General features: G+C 40.6%; 1 protein-coding gene across 4 annotated transcripts in view; it reads right to left on the bottom strand.

Annotated features, from left to right (window-relative positions):
• Positions 1 to 21,252, bottom strand: part of klc1b (kinesin light chain 1b) — a 34,754-nt gene that overhangs the window by 7,887 nt on the left and 5,615 nt on the right. The window contains exons 1-14 of one of the 4 annotated variants that reach the window (XM_074676270.1): positions 20,679 to 20,965; positions 15,496 to 15,769; positions 13,489 to 13,719; positions 12,336 to 12,417; positions 11,469 to 11,697; positions 10,723 to 10,810; positions 10,076 to 10,177; positions 9,498 to 9,671; positions 8,138 to 8,237; positions 6,371 to 6,423; positions 6,105 to 6,172; positions 5,880 to 5,988; positions 5,755 to 5,763; positions 5,380 to 5,532 (exon numbers count right to left, since the gene is read on the bottom strand). In XM_074676270.1, coding sequence (XP_074532371.1) covers positions 5,380 to 5,532; positions 5,755 to 5,763; positions 5,880 to 5,988; positions 6,105 to 6,172; positions 6,371 to 6,423; positions 8,138 to 8,237; positions 9,498 to 9,671; positions 10,076 to 10,177; positions 10,723 to 10,810; positions 11,469 to 11,697; positions 12,336 to 12,417; positions 13,489 to 13,719; positions 15,496 to 15,744 — 1,647 coding nt within the window. In that variant the 5' untranslated portion in view covers positions 15,745 to 15,769; positions 20,679 to 20,965. Of the gene's footprint in view, positions 1 to 5,379; positions 5,533 to 5,754; positions 5,764 to 5,879; positions 5,989 to 6,104; positions 6,173 to 6,370; positions 6,424 to 8,137; positions 8,238 to 9,497; positions 9,672 to 10,075; positions 10,178 to 10,722; positions 10,811 to 11,468; positions 11,698 to 12,335; positions 12,418 to 13,488; positions 13,720 to 15,495; positions 15,770 to 20,678; positions 20,966 to 21,252 lie in introns of those variants that run through there. The other 3 variants (XM_074676269.1, XM_074676271.1, XM_074676272.1) reach the window with 3 other exon arrangements.

Here is a 21,252-nt window from a genome sequence, read left to right as displayed (position 1 = left end):
CTGATGGAGAATATTCTTTACTTAAGTTTGTTCACTTAACTCTTCGCAATGCAACTATCCTTAGGTAACTTAATTTATTTTAATGTATCTTAACTTATCATAGTGTATTACTTAACTTAATATAATCAAACCTAATTAAATTTATCAGAACCGTCCTGAATTAACCTATTTATAGGATTTATTGTAAATCACATTACATAATATAATGTTGTGTAACAAAATGCTAGTTCACCATCCATCATTTCATTGCAATTACAAATCAAAACTTATTTTAAAAGTGTGTTTTTTTTTCTTTGAAAATACTCATATTGCATTAATGTAAAACCATGTTATTTCACGTACGTAACTTAACTTACTTGAATCAACTCATTGTAACATATTGAAACTTAGACCACTAAGCACGCTTAACATCAGCCCTGGCTTGGCTTTATATTTTATGCTCCTGACTAAAAAGTTTTCCTCAGGTACCTTCTTTCTTCTTCTTCTTTTTTTACATACTGTGATTTAAAACGGTGTTTTTCAGACCTTAGTTTTTATCTTTCTGTTAGGGGCCTTTGTGACTTAAATCTCAAGAAAAGTTCAAGAAACAGGAGTTATGGCACTTCTCTTTTTTTCTTCTGTCCTGACCTCCACTTGCCCTGAGCTGATCTCAATCAATAAAATCTGATCTCTTCTTGTTTTTGTCTCAATGTGAACCCACCCACTCCCCAGATGACTGTTTGGACTGAGAGTGAAAGACAGAGAGAGTACAATCCACTGAGCCAGAGAGGAAATTTGATTGATAGGCTGATTGGTTGTCATGGCAAAGGTGATCATCAGTGAGACGGGTTAGTGACACAGAGAGGCAAAGGATGGAAAACATGCAGACTACACAGGCAGCACACTGAGCGCAAAGCATGACGACACACACACCTATGCAGGCTTAGCATGCAATTTAAAGAGACACACACACACACACACACACACACACACACCTGATTTTAGAGGTAAAATTTCAGTATTGAACTTTAGAAGAGTTTTGGTGTTTTTGAAGACAAATCTGTGCTGGTAATGTCTCTGTTTTAACACCTAACCTTTAGCCACTTCTGACTTTACCTTTTATGCATTTGAGAGGAATAATAAATGGTTTTCATTTTTTATTACAGCTAGAAAGAAAAAAAGATTTCTTGAGGTATGCTTTGTTGCATATTGCAGGACAACATCACAAAAGTTGCACCCAAAAGAAGAGAAAGAATGAGAAACTAGGGCTTGAGGATGTGGATGAGACTTTGTGAGTGAGAACTTGAAGCCACGTTGATGAAAGTGAGCATATCCCGCTGCTCCAGCAGCTTTTATCACATCATATTATCTAAAAATAAGGACATGTTCAGGCAAAGCTCCACAGTTGAAGAGTGAAAGAGAAAAAACACAAGATTGCTGAGGTGTAGGTGCATATTTTCAGTGCTGTAAATGAATGGATGGATGGAGAAAAGACGCATTTCTGTTCCTCCTGTTCAGACTTTGTGAATCTGACTCACACACACAGTCCTCAGCATGCCGTCACATGTTTCAAACGCAAGCAGGTGCACACCGGGATGAAAACACATGCTGAACATTGGAGTGAACACTGAAGCAGGTTTAAAAAGCTGTGTTATGAATGTGTGTGAAGAAGCCAAAAACAAAACCCAACAGTTCATCTGGATGTTACTCAGAGAGCAGCAGACGTCAGGTTAACAGACATTTCTCAAACATGTGGACACCATGAATAAAGGATGTAACGTTACACTCAACGCTGGGTTCAGGATGTGATTCATACACAACTTTCTTGAAAGTCTGAAGTGATTCAGTTCATGTTCAAGCTCTTATTCTGCTGCCTTCGGTGCTGGGTGCATTAGCATCCTAGGAAAAATTAGCTCTGCTGGAGCGACGCCATCTGTAACATGGCTTTCTCCCTCTTGTTCCACTGAATCTTTTTACAAAAAATGGGGGCAAAGCAGGTAAAAATATAGAGATTGCAAAAATAAAGCTGCAACAGTTTGAAGTTATAATGTAACAAGAATCTCTTTGTTGTGTCGTGGTAATGCAATCATAAGTACTAAAACAAAGTTTAAATTTTACAAGAAAGTTGTTAAGTTAAAAAGGAAACACCTCATTACAAAATAAGGTTGTAAGGTCAAGTGAAAGGTAATAATATAAATGTAATATTGAGAGAATGATGTTGTATGGTAATAAGAGTACAGTTGTAAGGTGTTCATCTCTGTTTATATATATATATATTTTTAAGTTGAGAATACAAAAAACATCAGTGAAAGAGATCAAATACACATTTATCAGATGGGGATAGTCATCTTGATATAAAACTGGACACTAGATAAACTTGTACAATTTGTACTGGTTTCATCTATGTGTGGGAAACTGCAAAATTTTCAGCTCCAGATAAGAAAAGTCAAAGGCAGATGGCGCCCTGTGCTGTCTAAAAAGGGTTTCATTTTCCATCTCACTGATCGCCCTTTTAATCGTCTCATGAGGCTTCGTTACATCCCCCAAAGTGATCACACATGGTCCATTAATGTGCATGTTACGGCTGGCTCTGTTACATGCGTGTTTGGTTTGGTTTGCAGTGAAAGGCGTGGCTGCACCGAGGGCGAGGAAAAAGACTCAGGCTCAGACGAGGCATTCATCTCTGCAGGTTTAAATAAGCTTCTGTCTCTTTAAATGAACACGCCGTCACATTAATGTCACGTTTTCAGCAACAACCTCTGTAATGAGAAAACGGGCGACAGGTCTAAATGGAGACAAAGTACAGGAGTAAAACCTCCAGGGTGAAATAACGCTAACAATTGTTGAAGCCCGGCCGGAGAGAAGTCGTAATGAGGCAACAAATCAGCAGGATGAGCTGTTACGAACCAGTTGTCCAGTTTATTACAGAGTGGGGACAAGCGTGGGGTAAATTGGGGAATATGTAAGCAGAGTCAAACCAGCTGTATCTCCATGGGTCGCACAGAAGCTGATAAATATTTAACACGTTTCTAGAGTGCCAGAGAGCGAGCCTGAGCCTTTCCGTTTCGCTCCACTCGTGCAGAAGCTTTGCCAGCAAAACAACCACTTCAGTATGAACAGGAGCGGGATTCATTGTCAGGCAATGAACGACAAAAACATGAACATGGAGCACCAAAGGGGACTCAGCTGGTGTCAAAACAACACATCGGCATGCCAGGACACTCAATCAGCTTTACACTTTATTAAAATAATGAAAATTTTCAAGAAACCCTCACGAGAGGAACAAGGGGCCTCGCCTGCAGAGTGATGGACTGGTACAGGTATCGTAAAGTTTGCCTTGAGACCATTTTGTGAAAAAGCTGGTTGAGCAACTTGGACTTTGTCTGCAGATTTATGTTGCTCATATCCAGTTTATGACTGTGTGCGAGGCTGACGCTCCTCAATAGGTCACACAGTGAAGACTTAAAGCACAGAGAGCAGAGAGCTTCCTGACTCTGATTTGGACTGAGCAAAGGAAAAGTCTGTTTCAGATTTATGAAGCCAGGCTGTATGAGGTTCTTGTCCAAATTAGATTCCTGTTGGAAAAAACGTCCAGAGCAAACACACATAAGCCAGATGCCTGAGTATTTTCAGCACTTCCTCCTGCACTCAGTCTGCTTTTTCCTTTGTCACTATGTTTGAAACCATATACAGCTATCTCTAGTCCACTTGGGAGATAGGAGAGGAATTAAGAATTATGGGTCGTAGACTTTTATTTTGAAAAGGACAGTTTTGAGTTGGTTTGAAGTGGATGTTTAAAGGGAGAGGGTTTAGAGAGTTTGGGCTGCGATGGTTAAAACTCTGTCCCTGAAGGTGCAGTGTGTGGTCTCAGTGATGGGGTCAGGAGGAGAATCTGATAATCTGAGGTGGTGAGATAGGAAACAGTGCTTCAGAAGGCTGTGAACTCGCTTCATGTTGGGTCTCTGATAAGAAAATAAAATGACTGTTTTTGGAAAGTGTCCTGACATAACATTTGTTTTGATTTGGTGTTATGAATAGAGATTGATGGGTTGGTTAATTAAGATTGACGTGACAGACTCCAACTGCTGCAGTTATCAACAGTCTCACATAAACATCACAACACCAAACTACAGGCTCTGTCTCTCAACTATCTCTCTGTTCCTCTCTTTTTCTGCATCTCTCTAATTCTCTCCCTTTTTCTCTGTTTTTCTCTCCCTGTATCTCTATTTCACTGTATCTCTTTGTTTCTTCCTTTCTGTTTCTCTCTCTGTATTTCTTTTTGTCTCTGTCTGTATCTCTCTAATTTTCTCTTTCTATTTCTCTCAGTATCTCTCTATTTTACTTTGTCTCTGTCTCCCTATTCGACTCTTTCTTTCCACACACTGCAAAAAAACCTGAAATCTTATCGAGTGTTTCTATCTTGTTTTTAATAAAAAATGTCTCTTTAAACTTGATTTGAGCCAGTTTCACCTGACCAGTCCTGAAAAATGTCCCATTTCAAGTTATATCAAGAGAAAAATCAGGTCTGAATCGCCTGTGACAAGTAAAAAAGAATCTGCTAGTGGGGTTAGAGAAATGTACTTTTCAAGATTAGAATAATGTTTTATTACAAGCACATTTCTCTTACCCCACTTGCAGATTTTTTACTTGTCACAGGAAATTTAGACCTCATTTTTGTCTTCAAATAACTTCAAATAAGACATTTTTCTAGACTGGCCAGGTGAATGTGACTCATATTAAGTCTAAGACGGCATTTTTACTGAAAATAAGACAAAAACACTTGATAAGATTTCAGTTTTTTATCAGTGTATCTCTCTTTCTCTCACTCTTTGGGTCTTGCTACATCTTTCTTTCTCTTTCTCTCTTTAACTCTTGGCACATCTCTCTCATCCTCTCTCGAGTGCAGCCGTGAGCAACATTTCACCACTTCAAGACAATGTTGGTCTCAGCTCTTTGCTGTGTTTATTTTTGGGGTTGTGGACTCGAAATTTGGGAGTTTGCTGTCAGTCAGTCGGTGTAGCTCTGTACCTCTTTAATGTTGGCCTTTAAAGGGGCAGAAGTATTTTTAACCCTCACTTTGTCCACAGTGTTACATAGTTTAGATTATGTGTTGGTAACCCTTACACCTCTTCGAACAGGGTCGAAATGAAATACTTTTAAATAACAGTAAGCTGTTTCGTTATCAAAAGTCCCACTTCAGCAGGATTTCCAGGAAGGCAGCTCTTCTTCTCTCTCATACAGAGGCTGCACATCTCAGCCGAGAGGACAGAGTAGCTCTTTAATGTGTAATGTGTAGGGTTTTCTGTACCAGTCCACACTCTGTGACGTCAAAAAACATCCCCTTGTTCTTCCTGTGAGTTCACTCAGTATTAAACTCGACTGCCGTGGATCTGTACTCACCCCGTTCCACTCCACGCCCATACTCACTTCCTCGCCGGTCTCAGAGCCGCTCTCATACTTAACGCTGGTCAGGCTGTCCCGGCTCCTCCGCCTCTCCCCCTCTGTGTCCTTCAGGAGCTCCACCACACGCGTCCCGTGGATGGGGTCGATGCCCTGAGGGGAGAAACACACAGACACACATAGAAACACACACATCAACAAGACATCTCTTTAGAGGGGAGGTTATTGTGGATGTGAGAGGGAGTGCAGCGTTATATGGAGGTTTAAAGGCTCTGTCTCTTTAAGTGTGACGTCAGAGACGTTTTGATGGCAGTGATGTTATGAGAGGGAGGTGGAGGCTCTATGGGGGGGGCGAACGGTTAGAGACAAACTTACTGTGTTGCTCTGGATCCAAAGGAGAGTATAGAAAGGGAAAGAAACATCATGAGATTTGGTGTCCTAATTTAAGATTGTGCAAAAACAGGAGCTGAGAAGTTCTGCATGCACAAAGAGAAACTGACCTGCTTGCGGGATCTAACGGCACACTCTTCCAGGGTCTCAGCGGCCTCGAGTTTGCCCTGTCTGCGGTACAGAGCCCCCAGGTTTCTCAGGGTGGTGTTCACTGTAGGGCTGGATTTAGAAATAGACTCATAATAAACAAGAAATGTACTGATCTCTGGCCTCTATCACGCATGTTTTTATTGATCCTCAGGTTGTAAAAACATGTTAATCTCACTCTGACTCACCTGTTGACTTTGCAGGCCTTGTACCAGCCGCCGTACTCTCCGTAAGGGGTGTTGTCTCTGTGCTTGCCCTGGAAGTAAATCAAACAAAAGAGGAAGAGAACAAAAGTGAAGGGGTGTGAAGGTAAGAAGCTGATCTGCTGCATTTTTCAGTGTTTACATAAAAAACTCGCCCTCAGGGGCTCATTTGAAGAACAGACACAAACACGTTTCTTTGACTCTTCTCAGTGTTTGCTCTTATGCAGGAAGTGTTTATTCACAGCCCTCACCTTGCTCATCTCCTCTCGTTCCTCTGCGTGCATCCAGATGGGCTTGTTTTCAGCTGCAGACACACACACAGACAGGAGAGGTGGTCTAAACACAGAGCAACAGGGCTGGAAAACAGATTAACCCGTCAACCTGGGGATGTTTGCCGAATTCATCATGAGCTGATCGAGACGCGGGCTGAGACAACCTCATAACCTCGCTGTCTGAGCCGTTCAATCAGCTTGTGCCTGGTATATCTCTGCTTTTAGATTGTTTTTAAATACCTGCCTGATTAATCACATATGGGAAAAGAAGCTGGCTGAAAAGTTTGTCTTTATCACTTAATATTGGTGCACAATTTTAAAGTTTCAGTAGGGTTTCAGATCAATACAGTAAGGGATACGGCAACCCAAATGACTTTTGACGACTCTTAATTGGAATGGAATCCTAAAAATCTCCGATGCATTATCCAAACTCTCAGTTATAAACAAATACTCTAATCATACTTAGCTCTTACGTCAGTTTCATGGTATTTCCAGCTTCTATTTATGCTATTCTATTTTTTTTCATTTCTCGAGTGTAAACTGTCTTGTTTTTGATGAATTTTATAATTTAATTTTACTAGTTTTATCAATTTTAAATGTTTTCTGTTGACCTTTGACAAAACATTTTGGATATCCCCATTGCTCAAACGTGCCGTAGTAAAAAAAAAAGTAAATTTAACATTACCTAAACTGCAGCAGTGATAGTTACAGCTTGTTAGCTGGCTTAAATGTCTTCTTCTTAGAAGTTAAAAGGGAAAATAATCAATAAAAATTTGTATATTAACAAGGAATAGACACTGAAAAAACACAAGATTCACACAGGGCCTGAGATTAACCCCCTCCATAACACCATTTGGGGGTTGGTTTTCTTGTTTTTTGGGGTAAAGATTTTCTAACAGGTTTACTTGCAGGGGGGAATCTAGATTTGTTTTAAAGGCCCAGTAGTGCTGCAAAAAATACATTTTCCCTCAAACTCACCCAGTAAGTTTTGAGTTAATTTATCGAGGAAGTCTCTGAAATGAATCAGCCTACTCATGCTGATGATGATTCCCTTTCTGGTCAGAGTAGGGACTTTTACAACACCTCTTAAATGTTTCAATAATTTTAAGATTGATCAGAAAATATATGTCTCTCCATGCAATGACTAAATGACAAATATAAATGTTGAATTCCAACTGTTTTGCAGATTCTTTGCAAGAAATTAGAAAAGAAATAAATCCAGTGAAAAAATAAAAGATCTTCAAGTACACTTTCTACATTACTGCTGTGCCGCTCCCCCTCAACCTTCAACTCCTTTTAAGGTTAATAAAACAAAACCTCCAGGCTTCATTGTGAGGAAAAATAAAGCTCTCAGAAAAGTTGAGCATTGTGCAGAGCTGTCTTTTATTCTCCTTTCAAAGCAGGCGCTCTAATCCCCAGAGGAGAGCAAACTGAGTTTAATCTGAGAGAAGAAAAGCTGCCAGAGTTCATCTTTGAGACAATTAGACTCTTTATTTCTGTTTATTGTTTATTTTGATTCTCAGAAAGGTGGAGGTCAGAACATCGTCCACTTTTTAACCATCTGTCCGTCAATGTCTGCACTGGCTGTGTGAGACAAACAGCAGGTGAAATCAGACAATCAGATCAATCTGAGGACCCACCACCACTTCTTAGTTATTTTGTGTTTTAAAGTCACTGAAAGAAGTCTTGTCACTACTGAGAGAACACAATCAAGCTTTGGTCATCTATCTTGCTACGAGGCCTTACCATCCACAGATCCAAACTCTTTCTCATGAGCTCGGGTCAGGATCTCTTTGTACAGGATCTCAGCCTCCTTGTATTTCCCCTGTTTGAGGAAGCAGGACGCCTGGAAAAGAAAGATGAGAGCATTAGATCAAATGAACCATTAAAGCCTCCATAGAGCAGCAGCAACAGCAGCAGGAGTTGGTCTGAATGTTCCTCCTGCTCGCTGTGACGCATGAAAAACGATACAACAGCACAGAGCCGCCTCTTCTCTCAGCCTCTCCATCATCAGAGGCTGAGAGAAGAGGGACAGGCTGCAGCGAAGGATTCTTAGTGTGGTGTCCTTTTGGCGAGGCTAACTGCAAGAAAATCCATGCAGGATGACAACGCAAAACAAAGAAACAAAACAAAAAAAAAAAACAGCACAAAAAATGTTTCCAGAATCCATTTGTAAAAAAGAATAAAAAACATGGGGTTTAATAATTGTTCAAAGCAATAAGCTTGTAGTATAATGCTATAGACATATAGCATAGATATGCTATACATACAACTGGGTGTCGTCTGCATAACAATCATAATGTGCGGAGTGTTTCCCTTAAATAATCTTGACAGCAAGTATCTTCAGAAAGCATAAAAACAATCTTACAAATGTGTCAGAGACCACAGATCTAAACCTCTGTATAAGCTAAGGAGGTCGCACAAGAAAGATGGAAAGTAGGGGCAGATAGGGGACCAGTTTAGGCATAAAAGCCTAGAAAAGAAGAAAAGAAGAGTTCCAAACACTGGAGTTTTTCCGTAAGATTAATTTGACAGTGAGTCAAAGAAGGAGCTCTAAGTCTTCAAAGTCCTATGAAAAATTACAGATTGTGTTTATTTGTTGTATTTGAGGCTTCTAAAAGAAGAATCTTTCTTCGCAGAAAGCACAGAAAACAATCATATAAACATATCAGCTGCTACGAGGCCACGGATCAAAAATGGGTTCGAATCCAGCCTCTAACCTGGAGGTCAATCTCCACTCTCACCATGTTTCCTACTCTTTCCACTTTCTTTTTCTCTGATTAACAAAATAAAAGCCCCAAAAACTGACTAAAAAGACACGAGGACAAAAAAAGTTCAAAAAAGTGGTCTAAGCATTGAGCCTTGTGGAACTCCAAAACTCCTGTTTCCCTTATAGTTAATTGCTGCTTTTTTAAAATAAATCATATCTCTTCCCAATCCTACACCAACAAGTGAAAGAATCCTGATTATTCTGTTTTTAAGCTATAAATCATGTCCTGCTACTACAGGGGACCAGAGGGACAGATAAAAGACTTGACAAAGCACTTTTAAAGAGGGAAAATGGTTAACAAAGAAGCTGATATGATTAAGGGATTTCATCTCTCACCAGGTTGTTCTTGGTTTTGGCCACGTTGGGATCATCTGGGCCCAGCCTGCACTCATAGATCTCCAGGGCACGGCAGTAATAGTACTCCACCTCTTCGTACTTGCCCTGGTTCTGACACAGCAGAGCCAGGTTGTTCAGCTGTTTGGCCACATCTGGATGGTCCTTCCCCAAGACCTGATGGGAAATAATGCAGGGATTAATCTTTCAGTTCATGTCTCTGTTCCTCTTTCTCCTTCTTGCTGCAGGCACTCACAGATCTAATAAAAGGCGGACAGATCGATGCAGAGGGCTCTGAACGGAGCTGTCAGGTAAGAAGAGACTCTCTGTACCTTCCTGTAGCTTTGTCATGTCTCTTAACATCTGCAGCTGTGCTCTCAATTAAACCCTGGAACCCCCCACTGATTTGGAAAGGCCCAGCGGGAACTTCACAGATAATTTAAGAAAATCAATTCTCTTTCAGCTATTTTTACCCACCTTTCTTTTAGCTGCTGCAGCAGCAGCTAACGTTTCGGAAACATCACTCATTAATTAGTTTGTAGCAGTGCTGTAGGTGTGTGTGATCCGGGGATACGGCCTACCTTTTCTCTGATCTCCAGGGCTCTCTTGCAGAGCGGCTCGGCTTCCTTGTACTTCCCTCTCTTTCCATACAGCACGGCCAGGTTGTTAAGCGTTGCAGCAACCTAAACACAGACAAATGTAAACAAAGCTATTTCCTTCCCCTGCTTAACTTGAATGCTCCAAATCTCAGTTTTCTGTCAGAAGAAATACAACGTCTAATCAAGTGGCCTTTACAGAAAGCTCAAAGCCCTCAGGATTACACAGGATGGAAGAAACCTGTTATTGTTTTTTGTTATTCTGCATGGAGGATCAGACTGAGTGACAGCTGAGACAATAGGAGCTGAACTGTGAGCTGCAGGGACTTGTTCTCTACTTCAACAGCTTCCTCGGGGATTTACAAGATGTCACAGTGTAAATCAATCCCCACAAATGAAATGAATATGTTGTATATTTTTGTTTCCTCTGAGGTTTTTATGATTTTCTGAATGTTGGAGCAAACAATGAGCAATCTGGACTGATGACTATAGAGCCTGGAGTCACATGGTGACACAGATCAATGGTTAAAGTGGGAATAAATCCAAAAACACAGACTAAGAGGAGGCTGTTGGTACCTCTTTTGATTATTATTCTTAAATTAATGAAGCTGTGTTTGATGGTGAAGTCTTACAGCGGGATGATCTTTGCCGAGGGTCTTCTCACGGATGGACAAAGCGTCATTTAGCAGGTGGGCGGCTTCTTTGTATTTGTTCTGATCCCTGCAGGAGAGAAAGGAGGACATAATGAGGCCTTCACAAAGAAGAGAATTTTTTTTACATAGAGTAAAAACAAATTAAACAGGAACATGTGAGCAGACTCCCAGACTTTTTGGAATAATCTCACATTAAAAGCATAAAAATAAGCTGTTTTGGTCAAAAGCAGGTGTTCATCCCGACTGCCCCTTATCCCCTGTTGGTTGTTTTTCAATATTAAAAATTACTGTAAAGAAAAATTTCATCTCATGCTGATGGTCCTCTTTCCATTTTTAAGTCTCAAAGAGACATCAATTTTAATTTGGCTTTAAGTTTAATTAAGAAGTTTAATTTTAGTTATACATCAAATTTCTGAGGCATAAAGGTTTTCCAAAAATATCTGCACCCACTGAGTTAATAATTCAAAAAGTCATGTCTCCTTAGCCTATTCCTGCTCTCTTTAACTTTAAACCAGCTTGTTCTTAAAAGCTTTTTACATTCAAGACAAGTATCTAGGTCTATGTCTCTAGATCTGTAATCTCTATAAGTTCAAGCACACACGCTTGAACTGCTCACCACTTTTTCAAGAGTTACTTAAAAAAACTCCACACACTCTCTGATATTTTTGTATGATTTGTGCCAGTCAGAGTCCAGGTTATTTTCACTCCATGACAATCTTTCTTACCTGTAAACCAAAGCCAAGATGTTGAGCATGGTGGCCACGTCAGGGTGGTCGTGTCCGGACGTCTTCTCCAGGTCCTCCAGAGCCTGCTTGCAGAGCGGCACAGCCACCTCGTAGCGGCCCTGGGAGGCATACTGGATCACCAGGTTGTGCAGGGTTCTCAGGCGTGCGGGGATCTCATAGCCTCCCTGCTGGGCTGCGGCCACGGCGGCACTGTTGTGTTGGTGCTGCACTGTGTGGGGGGTGTCACATGGGAAGGTCAAAGGTCAGGGGGATCTTTTGCTTACTAGATTTGCATGCACACAGCAGCCTCAGGTCATAATTAGATTCAGGATAATCTAGTTTAAGCCCAGACACGACATTAACTGACTCTGTGTGAGGGACAGTCACGCTAATTTACTAAAAGCAAGTTACTGAGCAGCGTGTGATCTTAATTCACACTGAAATGTAGCTTCACATTCAAGGTTTCTTGTGTATCATGTTGTATCTTTGTCTTTCAAACCTCTGTTACATTATTACTTCCAAGTTTTATAATGTACACTTCTCTATGTGATCTTTTTTTGTCTGGCTTATTTTTCCATCCATGTGCTATACAAGTTAAGGTATTCTTGTCATATTTATTCATCCATTCTTACAAAGAAGCTTCAATGTGCTGTAAATCAATCCAGTCCTACTCAACATGATTGGGGAGCTAAGAAGTAAAATTTAGGAATAACCTTTATTGGTGCTAATAATCTAGTTTTTTAGTGTGGATTACGATCAGGCATACATCTAGAAGATAGACCTTTCAAGATCACCTAGAAACCCTTCACAGTCCCTTTAAGAAATGAAACCATAATGAAGGTGTCATATAGGTGTTGGATTTCTTACTTCCTTGTCCGTGCTCCTCCTCGTCGTTGGGGAAAAGGTCGTCCAGAGAGTCCTTCGGTGTCTCTCGGTCCTTCTCCTCTTGCTGGAAAAACAACACAAACACCGAGAGTCAGATTCTCCAACAAAGAGCAAAACTTGACTGCTAAAAATTCAGAAATCCTCTGCGTCAGAACATGAACATCACAGGTATCAAAACTAGAAAGAAGGAGAATACACTCCTGATCAAAATTTTAAGACCAGCTGAAAAGTTGAACAAATTCACATTCTGCACTCCTGGATTTAAAAAAAGAGGTGTAGAGTAGAGTTTAAACAAGAAAAAAAAAAGAAATAGGGGTTAAACAAAATAAAAAATAAGCAGTTTATTGACTGAAATAGGCTGTTCATCAGCAGATCAAAAAATGAAGACCACAGCCATCCAAAGACAAAATCTGTACTTCTTAAGTTTCTTAAAATGGGAAAACATTCTTGTTTCACCATAATAATCTAAAACAAGACATTTTCCTTGACTTATTGGGTGAATGTGACATACATTTAGTCATGTGAGACATTTTAACTAGAAACAAAGAAAAACACTCACTTAGTTTAGAGTTTTCGTAGTTAAGCCTCTTATTCCCCATTATTCATTCTTTTATCTTTTGAATTTTGTAAAAAAACATTTCATAACTTTGGTGCTGCATTCATCCACAAACCCTCCATGGAACAAAGATGTGAATACATTTCACCAACAGCATACTTAATGGAATATTCAGGGACATGTAGCAGCTTGTTAAACGCTGGAAACAGAAAAGCCTCTTCATAAAGCGGAAGAATAACAACCATTCAAGCTTTTTCTTTTAGCAGTCAATGGATGGAAGCCATTAGAGCGTCTTTTGTGTCTAAAATAAGAGCAGAACATGCAGAGATTCATCCCTCTATCGGATCAATGAGGAGCAGAGCAGGAACACTCATTCCCGGAAGAAAAAGAGTGATTTTTTGATCTCCTGTATTGGAAATCAATCACACTTTGTGGAGCTGACATTCATCATTTCCGAGCAGATTTCTAAAGAAATGGTTTTAATGATGTGTCTATAAGTGAGACAGGAGTAATAACCTGTAGATTTATTTGGAGTTAGAGGATTATAGTTTAAGCTGAGTGTGAGAGCTTGGTACTTACAGTGGGGGAGACGTCCTCGTCGTATTTCTTGAGCTGGTTCATGAACTCCAGGTGCTTCTTCTCCTCCTCTAGCTGAGCCACGCTCTGCTCGCTCTTCTGCAGCTTCTGCTGGGTGTTGGCCAGTTCGTCCCGCAGCCACTGGTTCTCCTGGCACAGCCTCCTCACCTGTGCGCGCAGCTTCTGCTTCTCAGACTCCACAGCGTTCAGGTGGTTGGACAAGGCCATCATCACCTGGAACAGAGAGAAGTTACATTCAATGAGAGCTAAACGTGAGAGCAGAGAGCCAACGGGCACAGTGTGAGGCTGATCTGAATGAATCATGGTCACCACACGGCTCAGTTTAGAAAGAGGAAGCAGAGACACATGGTGCCTGTGAGGGTTAAATCACAGAAAATGTACTTTACTACAGAATTTCTCTTATAGTTCCAATACACATAAAACCCCAAACCCGCTTTAGTTCCCAGACCACTTTCTTTTCCGAGCCCATCATGCCCCTGACCTTAATGAGAGCACTTTTGTTATTAAATTTTAGGAATTGGAGGCACCTCTGTCCTTTTTTTTTCCTTCTTGTAACTGATTTCAAATTTCTAAACTTAACAAAATAATTTACCTGAAGTAGAAAGATCAAATAAAAAACAGAACTGGGAAAGTACATTTGGATTTATTGCTTTAGGAGGGAATAAGAGCCACCAACCAAATCCTTTCGTTTAGCCAGCATCAAATGAAATCAAATTTCTGGCTACTATTTCTTCATTTTTTTTAACTTTACAGACAAAAAAATCTTGATTCAGATTTTGATCTCAGATTTCCAGACTTTTCTTTGTCCTGACTTTAGGTCATACCCTCATATAGCTGGGTATCTGGGAAACTGCGTATATCTTACATGTTTAGGCCTATCATTCGCACAAACCGCAGTTTTAGGTCACCAAAAACGATGTTTTCTAAAACCTCAGACCAAAGTAAAACTCTTGAAAAAATCTGGTTCCATGGTTCCATGTATATGCTGGGAAACAGACTTTTTGGTTCTCAGACGTCACAGCTGAATGACAGGGTTTCATTCTGATGGGCTGGCTGAAAAACACTGCCAAATATGGGTTTTGCACGCTTTGAGCTGCTTATCGGCAGATTTGCCCAGTTACATGTGGACAAAAATATTCTTCAAAACAAATGAGGGGGAGATATTCTAGATTGCTCTGGATTCTGAATTTGAACTAAATTTTCTGTCTTTGATGTCCAAATTCTAGAATTTTCTGAATTCTGACTTTGTCCACAGAATTTTCAGTCAATCTAAGAGTTCTGGAATTCAATGGATCTCAGATTTTGATCTCAGAATTCTGACTTACTGTGGATACCTGATGCCGCATCTTGGGCAGCACCAGAATCACAATAACCTCACTTTAAATTCACTCAACCCTCCTTTGAACCGGAGCAGGACATCTTATATCTAAGCGATCCATTTCTTAAACCATCTAAAACACTTTCATTTACTGACTCCTGTAATTTTCAGAATCTTTGCACCAGATATTTTCCAGAGCTGAGAGGGCGGTGGACACAGGGCGGGGAGAAAGTCTCCTGAGGCAGGACATGACGTCAGAATCAGGCCATTAAAGCCACAGTGTGATATTTACAACATGAAGGAGAATGAATCGACTCGGACACATGCTGTGACGACTCTCTTTGCATCTATGTGGAAAGAGACAGATATGCAGAAATGTTCCCTGTTCATGTGTCAAAAATTATCCTTTGACTTTGGATGTCATTATTCATCCTTTTGCATGCTTGCTCAAGGTGAATTTATCTGAATATTTTCTGCTTCTCCCTGAAATCTGTTTAGTCTGCAGTCAGGAAAAAGTCTGGGTAAAGATGGGATAGAAATTTTGGATTTTTGTGCAGGTGAATACATCTTAACTTTCCTAAAATCTTGGCAAGAAATGATGTCAATAATTGCCTTTTTCAGCCGACATGCTGCACTGCATAAACAGATATAAACCTCTGACAGTGTCTTACCTGAGCTTCCCCCAGGCCCAACTCGATCATCTCCACCGACTTGCGGAGCAGGTTGGACTTCTCATGCACCAGGTTGGCCTCCTCATCCTTCTTCAGGCACTTGATGGTCTCCAGGAGGCTGTGCAGGATGGAGTTGTGCTCGTTCTTCAGGGCCTCCAGACCCTGGATCACCAGTTTGGTGTTGGAGATGATCTCCTCCTGAGAGAGCTTCTCCAGCTTCTCTTCTCGCGGATAAACCATAGTGGACATCTTCTACGTGTAGCTCTGGGAAAACCTGAACGGAGTGTGGAAAAAAACAGCTGTTACAACAAGACGGCACAGTGGGAATATTTGATCAGGAACAGCTGCCATATTAGAGACATTTTCATAACCTTCCAGAGATGCAGCTGTGCTTGTTTAACACCCCAATCAAATATAAAGCTGCGACACGACTCCTCTATTCTTCTCCTGCAAGCTATGCAAAGGAATCCTCTGTTGTTTCTATCTTGTGCTGATGAAATCTTTGAATGATCAACCAGCTAAGCCACAGCCATGAAAAAGGAATTTAACTTGCGTTGTATCTCTGCAAAGGAAATAAGGGATTCAAATTTACGAACAGATGAGATCAGCAGTTTTCCGTCCTGTCAAATCAGATTAATCAGGAATAAATGGAGTTTAATACAATAAAACAGGAAAATACTTCCATAAAACATGCATCAACAAGACAATGCTTCCAGGGCTGCACAAATCGTCCCATAAAAGTTAAAGGCGTGTTTTATAATCAGCTGAGGGACACAGGGACGTGGTGCTGTGCAGGACAGGCTGCAGGGATTGGGTATAAAAAGCTCTCAGTCTAACAGAGGGCACACATGCTGCAGTGTGGGCGCCTCCGGGTGCCAGCATTTCATCCAAACCAAGTCAACGAGAGGATGACACGACAAAAGCCTCAGTGATGCCGAAACAGAAACAACCTCAGCTTCAGAAATACACCGCAAACATGTGCCGTTTCCCAAAACAGTCTGAAGATAACCTATGACTCAGCGAGACACGTCACCGCTGGCCACGTCGGGGGAAATGTCAGAGGAAAAAAAGCAGCCCTGCCCTGAGACGTGGGTCCAGAAAATGCTGGGTTAGTGTGAGCAGCAGTGAGGATGAGGGGCTTGCTGTAACAAACACCAGCTGAGAGCCATCTGCTAAGAGAAATATATACGACACCATCAGGCTGCCACTCCCTCTGATGCTGCATGCATTCAGGTCGACTGTGCAAGAAATGCACGTCCAACAACAACTGCATGCCTTGTCCTGGTGTGCAACACTTTTTTATCACTTTAAAGGCTGCAGATGTTGACTGTTTCGATCATGCATTAATCTGTTTGATGCATCTTTAGTTTGTCAGTTTGATGCTTCTCTTTGGAACCTGAGAAAAAGATGTTCACACATCCTCAAGGTGAGAGAAGACGTCTCAAAAATACTTTTTCATCCAATAACTTTGACAGAAAACCAAAGAAGGCACAGAATACTCTCATTTCTAAAGCAGGCAATCTGAGATTTTTGAATCCTAGAGATTTAAAATACTTTCTGAAAATATTTGAGGATGTCATGCAGCTCTTAAGTCCTTGTAACTCTTCTATTCTTGCACAGAAGCAACCAGCCTCCTGTCACAACATCCCAGCTGTTCTCTGCAGATGAGGTGTCATTTATGATGCTGATACTTTTCGTGATGGACATGAAACAGGCACATGAAGATGGATTATGTGATGTAAATTAACTCGAGAGGAAATGAGCTCTAATGAGGGCGACACTGGAGCGTGGAGACCACCAGCTGCATGTTCAGGTTGAGAGCAGAAGTGATGGATTGTAAAACTGTTCAGCTAATTTTATTCTGCGTGAGGAAAAGATTTTTAGTTTCATTTTTCACTTGGACTTAGAAACCGCTTTCAAAAATCTGTTGAGGAATTTCAGAAATGTTTGAGGTTTGCAGGAGAAATTCTGACTTGTTTACTGCTAAACGAAAATCTGACATGCGGACAAAAGATGAAGTGAAAATCTAAAATATCTAAATATTTATTTTAAATTGAAATCATCTTGTTTGAATATTTTTGAAGTAGTTAAAATAAAACAGCAGCAAAAAGTGGAGGAGCCAAGGTACAAGATTCATAACCTGGATCAAATAAGACCATTTTCTGGTCTGTATGATTATCAGACCAACTTTTTGTTGTTCCACTACGTTTCCTGCTTTTTCGCAGTGACTCTGACCATAGTACGGCGTGATGCTGAAGCAGTCAGTACGTTTACATCACTCACAGACTGGACTCTGAGCTTAGTCAGCACAAGATCAGACTATTAAATTATATGTAAACAGCTTAGTCAGACCAAGGACGGATTGAGCATAGCTCGATCGACACATGTAGATAATGTTAGGGCTACAATGGTCAATAAATCGATTAATCATACGATAAATGAAAAGAACTTGATAATTTTGCTGCCATGTAGTCGCCATCTGCATGCATATTTGTTTCTCTTGTCTCTTGCCTCCAAACAGGCTGGATCTCAAGAGGGTAAATAAAGTTAAGTCTCCTACATCCCAAAAGAAATACTGCTCTTTGATACACTTTTTTATCTAAATGCAATTTTTGACTCAGAGCCGATTTTAATTTTGTTGATTTGTTTGTTGTATTAGAAAATTTGAATGTTATTGATGTTGCAATTATAATAGTAAAAATACTAATGAGAAATACATTTTTATTGCATTTGAAAGGGTGTACTGCATTATTCTGTATATTATTTTTATAATAAATTTTAACTTTATAAAAATTAATAATTTTTAATTTGGTCTCAAAATAATAATGTCATTAATATAGTTTATCATCAATAATTGTGGGACAATATATCGTCCTGCAAAATTTTTAGCGGCCCAGGCCTAGATAATGAGATTGCCACAGTTGCACCCAGCTCCACCATGTTTCTTCCTCTTTAGGTGAACTGAAATAAGTGAAATACGCACACAGCCTCACTTATCAAAAAAGGACAGAGTGCTGCCAATCAGTACGCAGTGAGAAATTCTCCACCAGGAGTCCAGTTCTCCTTTCTGCATGTAAACGCAGACAAGACTAGTTTCCCGGCTGTCACAATTGAGCAAAGGGAGTGGGACAAGAAGTTGTGGATAACGAGTGGAGCCAGACCAGGAGTCAACAGGTTTGAGGTTTTACAGCCCAACATGAACCAGGAGAGGATCATCAGTGGGGTGGGAATACAGTAGGGCTGCAGCTATCGAATATTTTTGCAATTCGAGTATTCTACTGAAAAGTCCATCGATTAATCAAGTAGTTGGATAAAACACATTTTTGTTGAGTTAAAGAGCAGTTATTTTTCAAATGAAAATTTATTTCAAGCAAGTGTAAAACCAAGTGACTTTGGGTGATAAATTCCAAGTTCTGTGCAATCTGATGAGATATGAGATACAAGCAGCTGATGCAGATCAATAATGCTTTCATATCAGTCTCCAAACTCCAGAAAAGAAGCTAGATTTGTTGCTAGTCGCTATTTTGAAAAAGAGGTGGCTTAAGAGGTCTAAAAACTCTCTAAATATGGCGTCAGCTCTATTTGAAATGCCACTCTTTGAGCTTTTTTAAAATTAAACGATTCCTCAAGGCGGAGAAAATTCCTCGATCATTTTTTGTAATCGTGTACCTCAAACTATTCGAGGAATCATTTCAGCTCTAGAATACAGGGAACTCCTCAGTCTGTGTCCTGGTGTGTGCTGGACTGTACCGATGTGAGCTGACAACGCTGGTTTGAGGTGCTACGAATGTGTGTAGGTATCTGCATTGGAAAAAAGGGTTACACAGATTTATGGCACAGGTTGTGGTGTTGATATAGAAAAATAAACCCGTTTTTACACCACAGGGCTTTCCCCACGCAGAAGCTGATGCACTTTGAAACAACGCGAACCAAAACCTAGTCTGATGGTATGCCTTATATTTCCAGAAATTAAGTAAATCAAGGGTTTTTAAGTGTTTCTACTGATTATACATTGATTTGAAAAAACAGAGGATGTCAGGGGGGACAACAAAACCTTGATTAGCTGGCAGACAGATCAAATCAACATCACATGACTCTTCAAGGCTGCAGGAAGTTTGTCACTGAAATATGTTAAGATACACAAAGAAATCTTGGTCTAAACCCCCACAGTCCATTTCAGCAATCTTAATTTGAGCATAAAACTAGATCTGATGAGAAAACAGAGGCCGTGTTGTAGTCTCACATTTTTAGTATGCCAAAAAAAAGTCCAGAGGGCTTACAGTGAGCAGCTGTCAGCTTACAGCGCAGTAAAATATGCTAACAGAGAAATGATTCATCAGCAAGACACAACATGATTTTAGGAGAACTGTACAGGAAAGAGAAATACTGAAACAGACGCTGCTTTACATAAAAGTCGAATTAAACATCGTAAACAAATCCTGTATTTGCCTGAGCAAAGAAAGAGGACTGTGTGGTTAAAGAGCTGCAGGCTCGAGGAGACAGGATGAGGATCATAAAAGTCCACACGAAGATCAAACACACGAGGAAGTTACTCTTCAATAAGAGCATTCAGGACATGACAGATATTCAGAGATCAGACAGTCAGAGGAAACAAGACTTCACAGCTAACAAATCTTTCAGGAGAGACTCAAAGATAAAAGAATAAAAACACCTGTATGAAGGACTTTCTTCTGTCAGCTGGAGTTAATGTTTCCCAAGACTTTAAAGAGCTGAGATAAAGTCCAACAGGCACTTTGTTTGTCCTTAAAAGGATGGCCTTTGAATTAATATTTAACAACAGCTGAACATTATCTGCAAGGATAGAGATCCACCTCCTAAATTTAAATCCAAATCCTTCATTCCAGAGCTGCTTCTTCTTCCATTTAACTCAAATGAAATGAAGATAAACATCCTGCACGACCAGATGTCTCTGCATTTTGGTGCTTTTCTGTAACAAACAGTTTTTTTATCCACTAAAGCCTTAAAACCACATGCAAACTTGATCAAAGTTGCAATTTCATGCAAAATAAGAGGATTAGAGTGCTGCAACTTATTCAGAGCAGTGTGGGTCTGCTTTGAATATTTAAGATATGATACATGAAGAAGAAAAGAGGGGACAAAATGTAAAAGAGAGCTCTCTGCAAAATCCCTGCTAAAGGGGAGAATCTGGAGCAGAAACTAACCTGGGCTTCAGTCGCAGATCAGCATCATAGTTTGGCAGGGAGCGCCGCTGATGAGATAATGACTCCTCCTCCAGCTATAGCGCTACAAGCCAGCACAGTGCATCATAAAAATGCTGAGCTAATCCAAAGTGAAGCTCCTTAAAACCAGAAATGCTCCCTGTGAGGCGCAGGCAAACAAAACCGGGAGCAGAGATGGATGCTGGATGATGAAGGAGAGGAAGACGAGGACAAGAGGACGCTCGCGGCGGCCAATGACCTTCCCCACTGTTCAGTCAGAACATCAGCGCACATCGAGAGACAGCCCCACCCACAGCGGGAGGAGAGGAGGGGTGAGGAGGAGCAGGTCGGGTGGGGGAAGGGAGGGGGGCAGCATCGAGCTCCTCGGCTCTCATCAGACACAAAGGATCAGGTCTTAATGAAGCACAATGGGAGAGGCTCGATTACGCTATTTATAGGCTGAAAATGCCACCAAGGCTCATCTCACGCTGCAGAAAGTCAGATTAAAACAGAGCTGCAGGATTTATAATCTCACCTCGGCACCACTGGCTGAGACAAATCTGGAGAGTCAGCAAAT

The sequence above is a fragment of the Halichoeres trimaculatus genome, unplaced genomic scaffold (genome assembly GCF_033239565.1).
Source record: "Halichoeres trimaculatus isolate MK-OKI-2021-1 unplaced genomic scaffold, fHalTri1.1 fHalTri1_scaffold_8, whole genome shotgun sequence".
In the NCBI taxonomy this organism is placed as follows: domain Eukaryota; kingdom Metazoa; phylum Chordata; class Actinopteri; order Labriformes; family Labridae; genus Halichoeres; species Halichoeres trimaculatus.
Note: the sequence above shows the minus strand (reverse complement) of the source record. Positions and strands in the feature narration are given on the sequence as shown.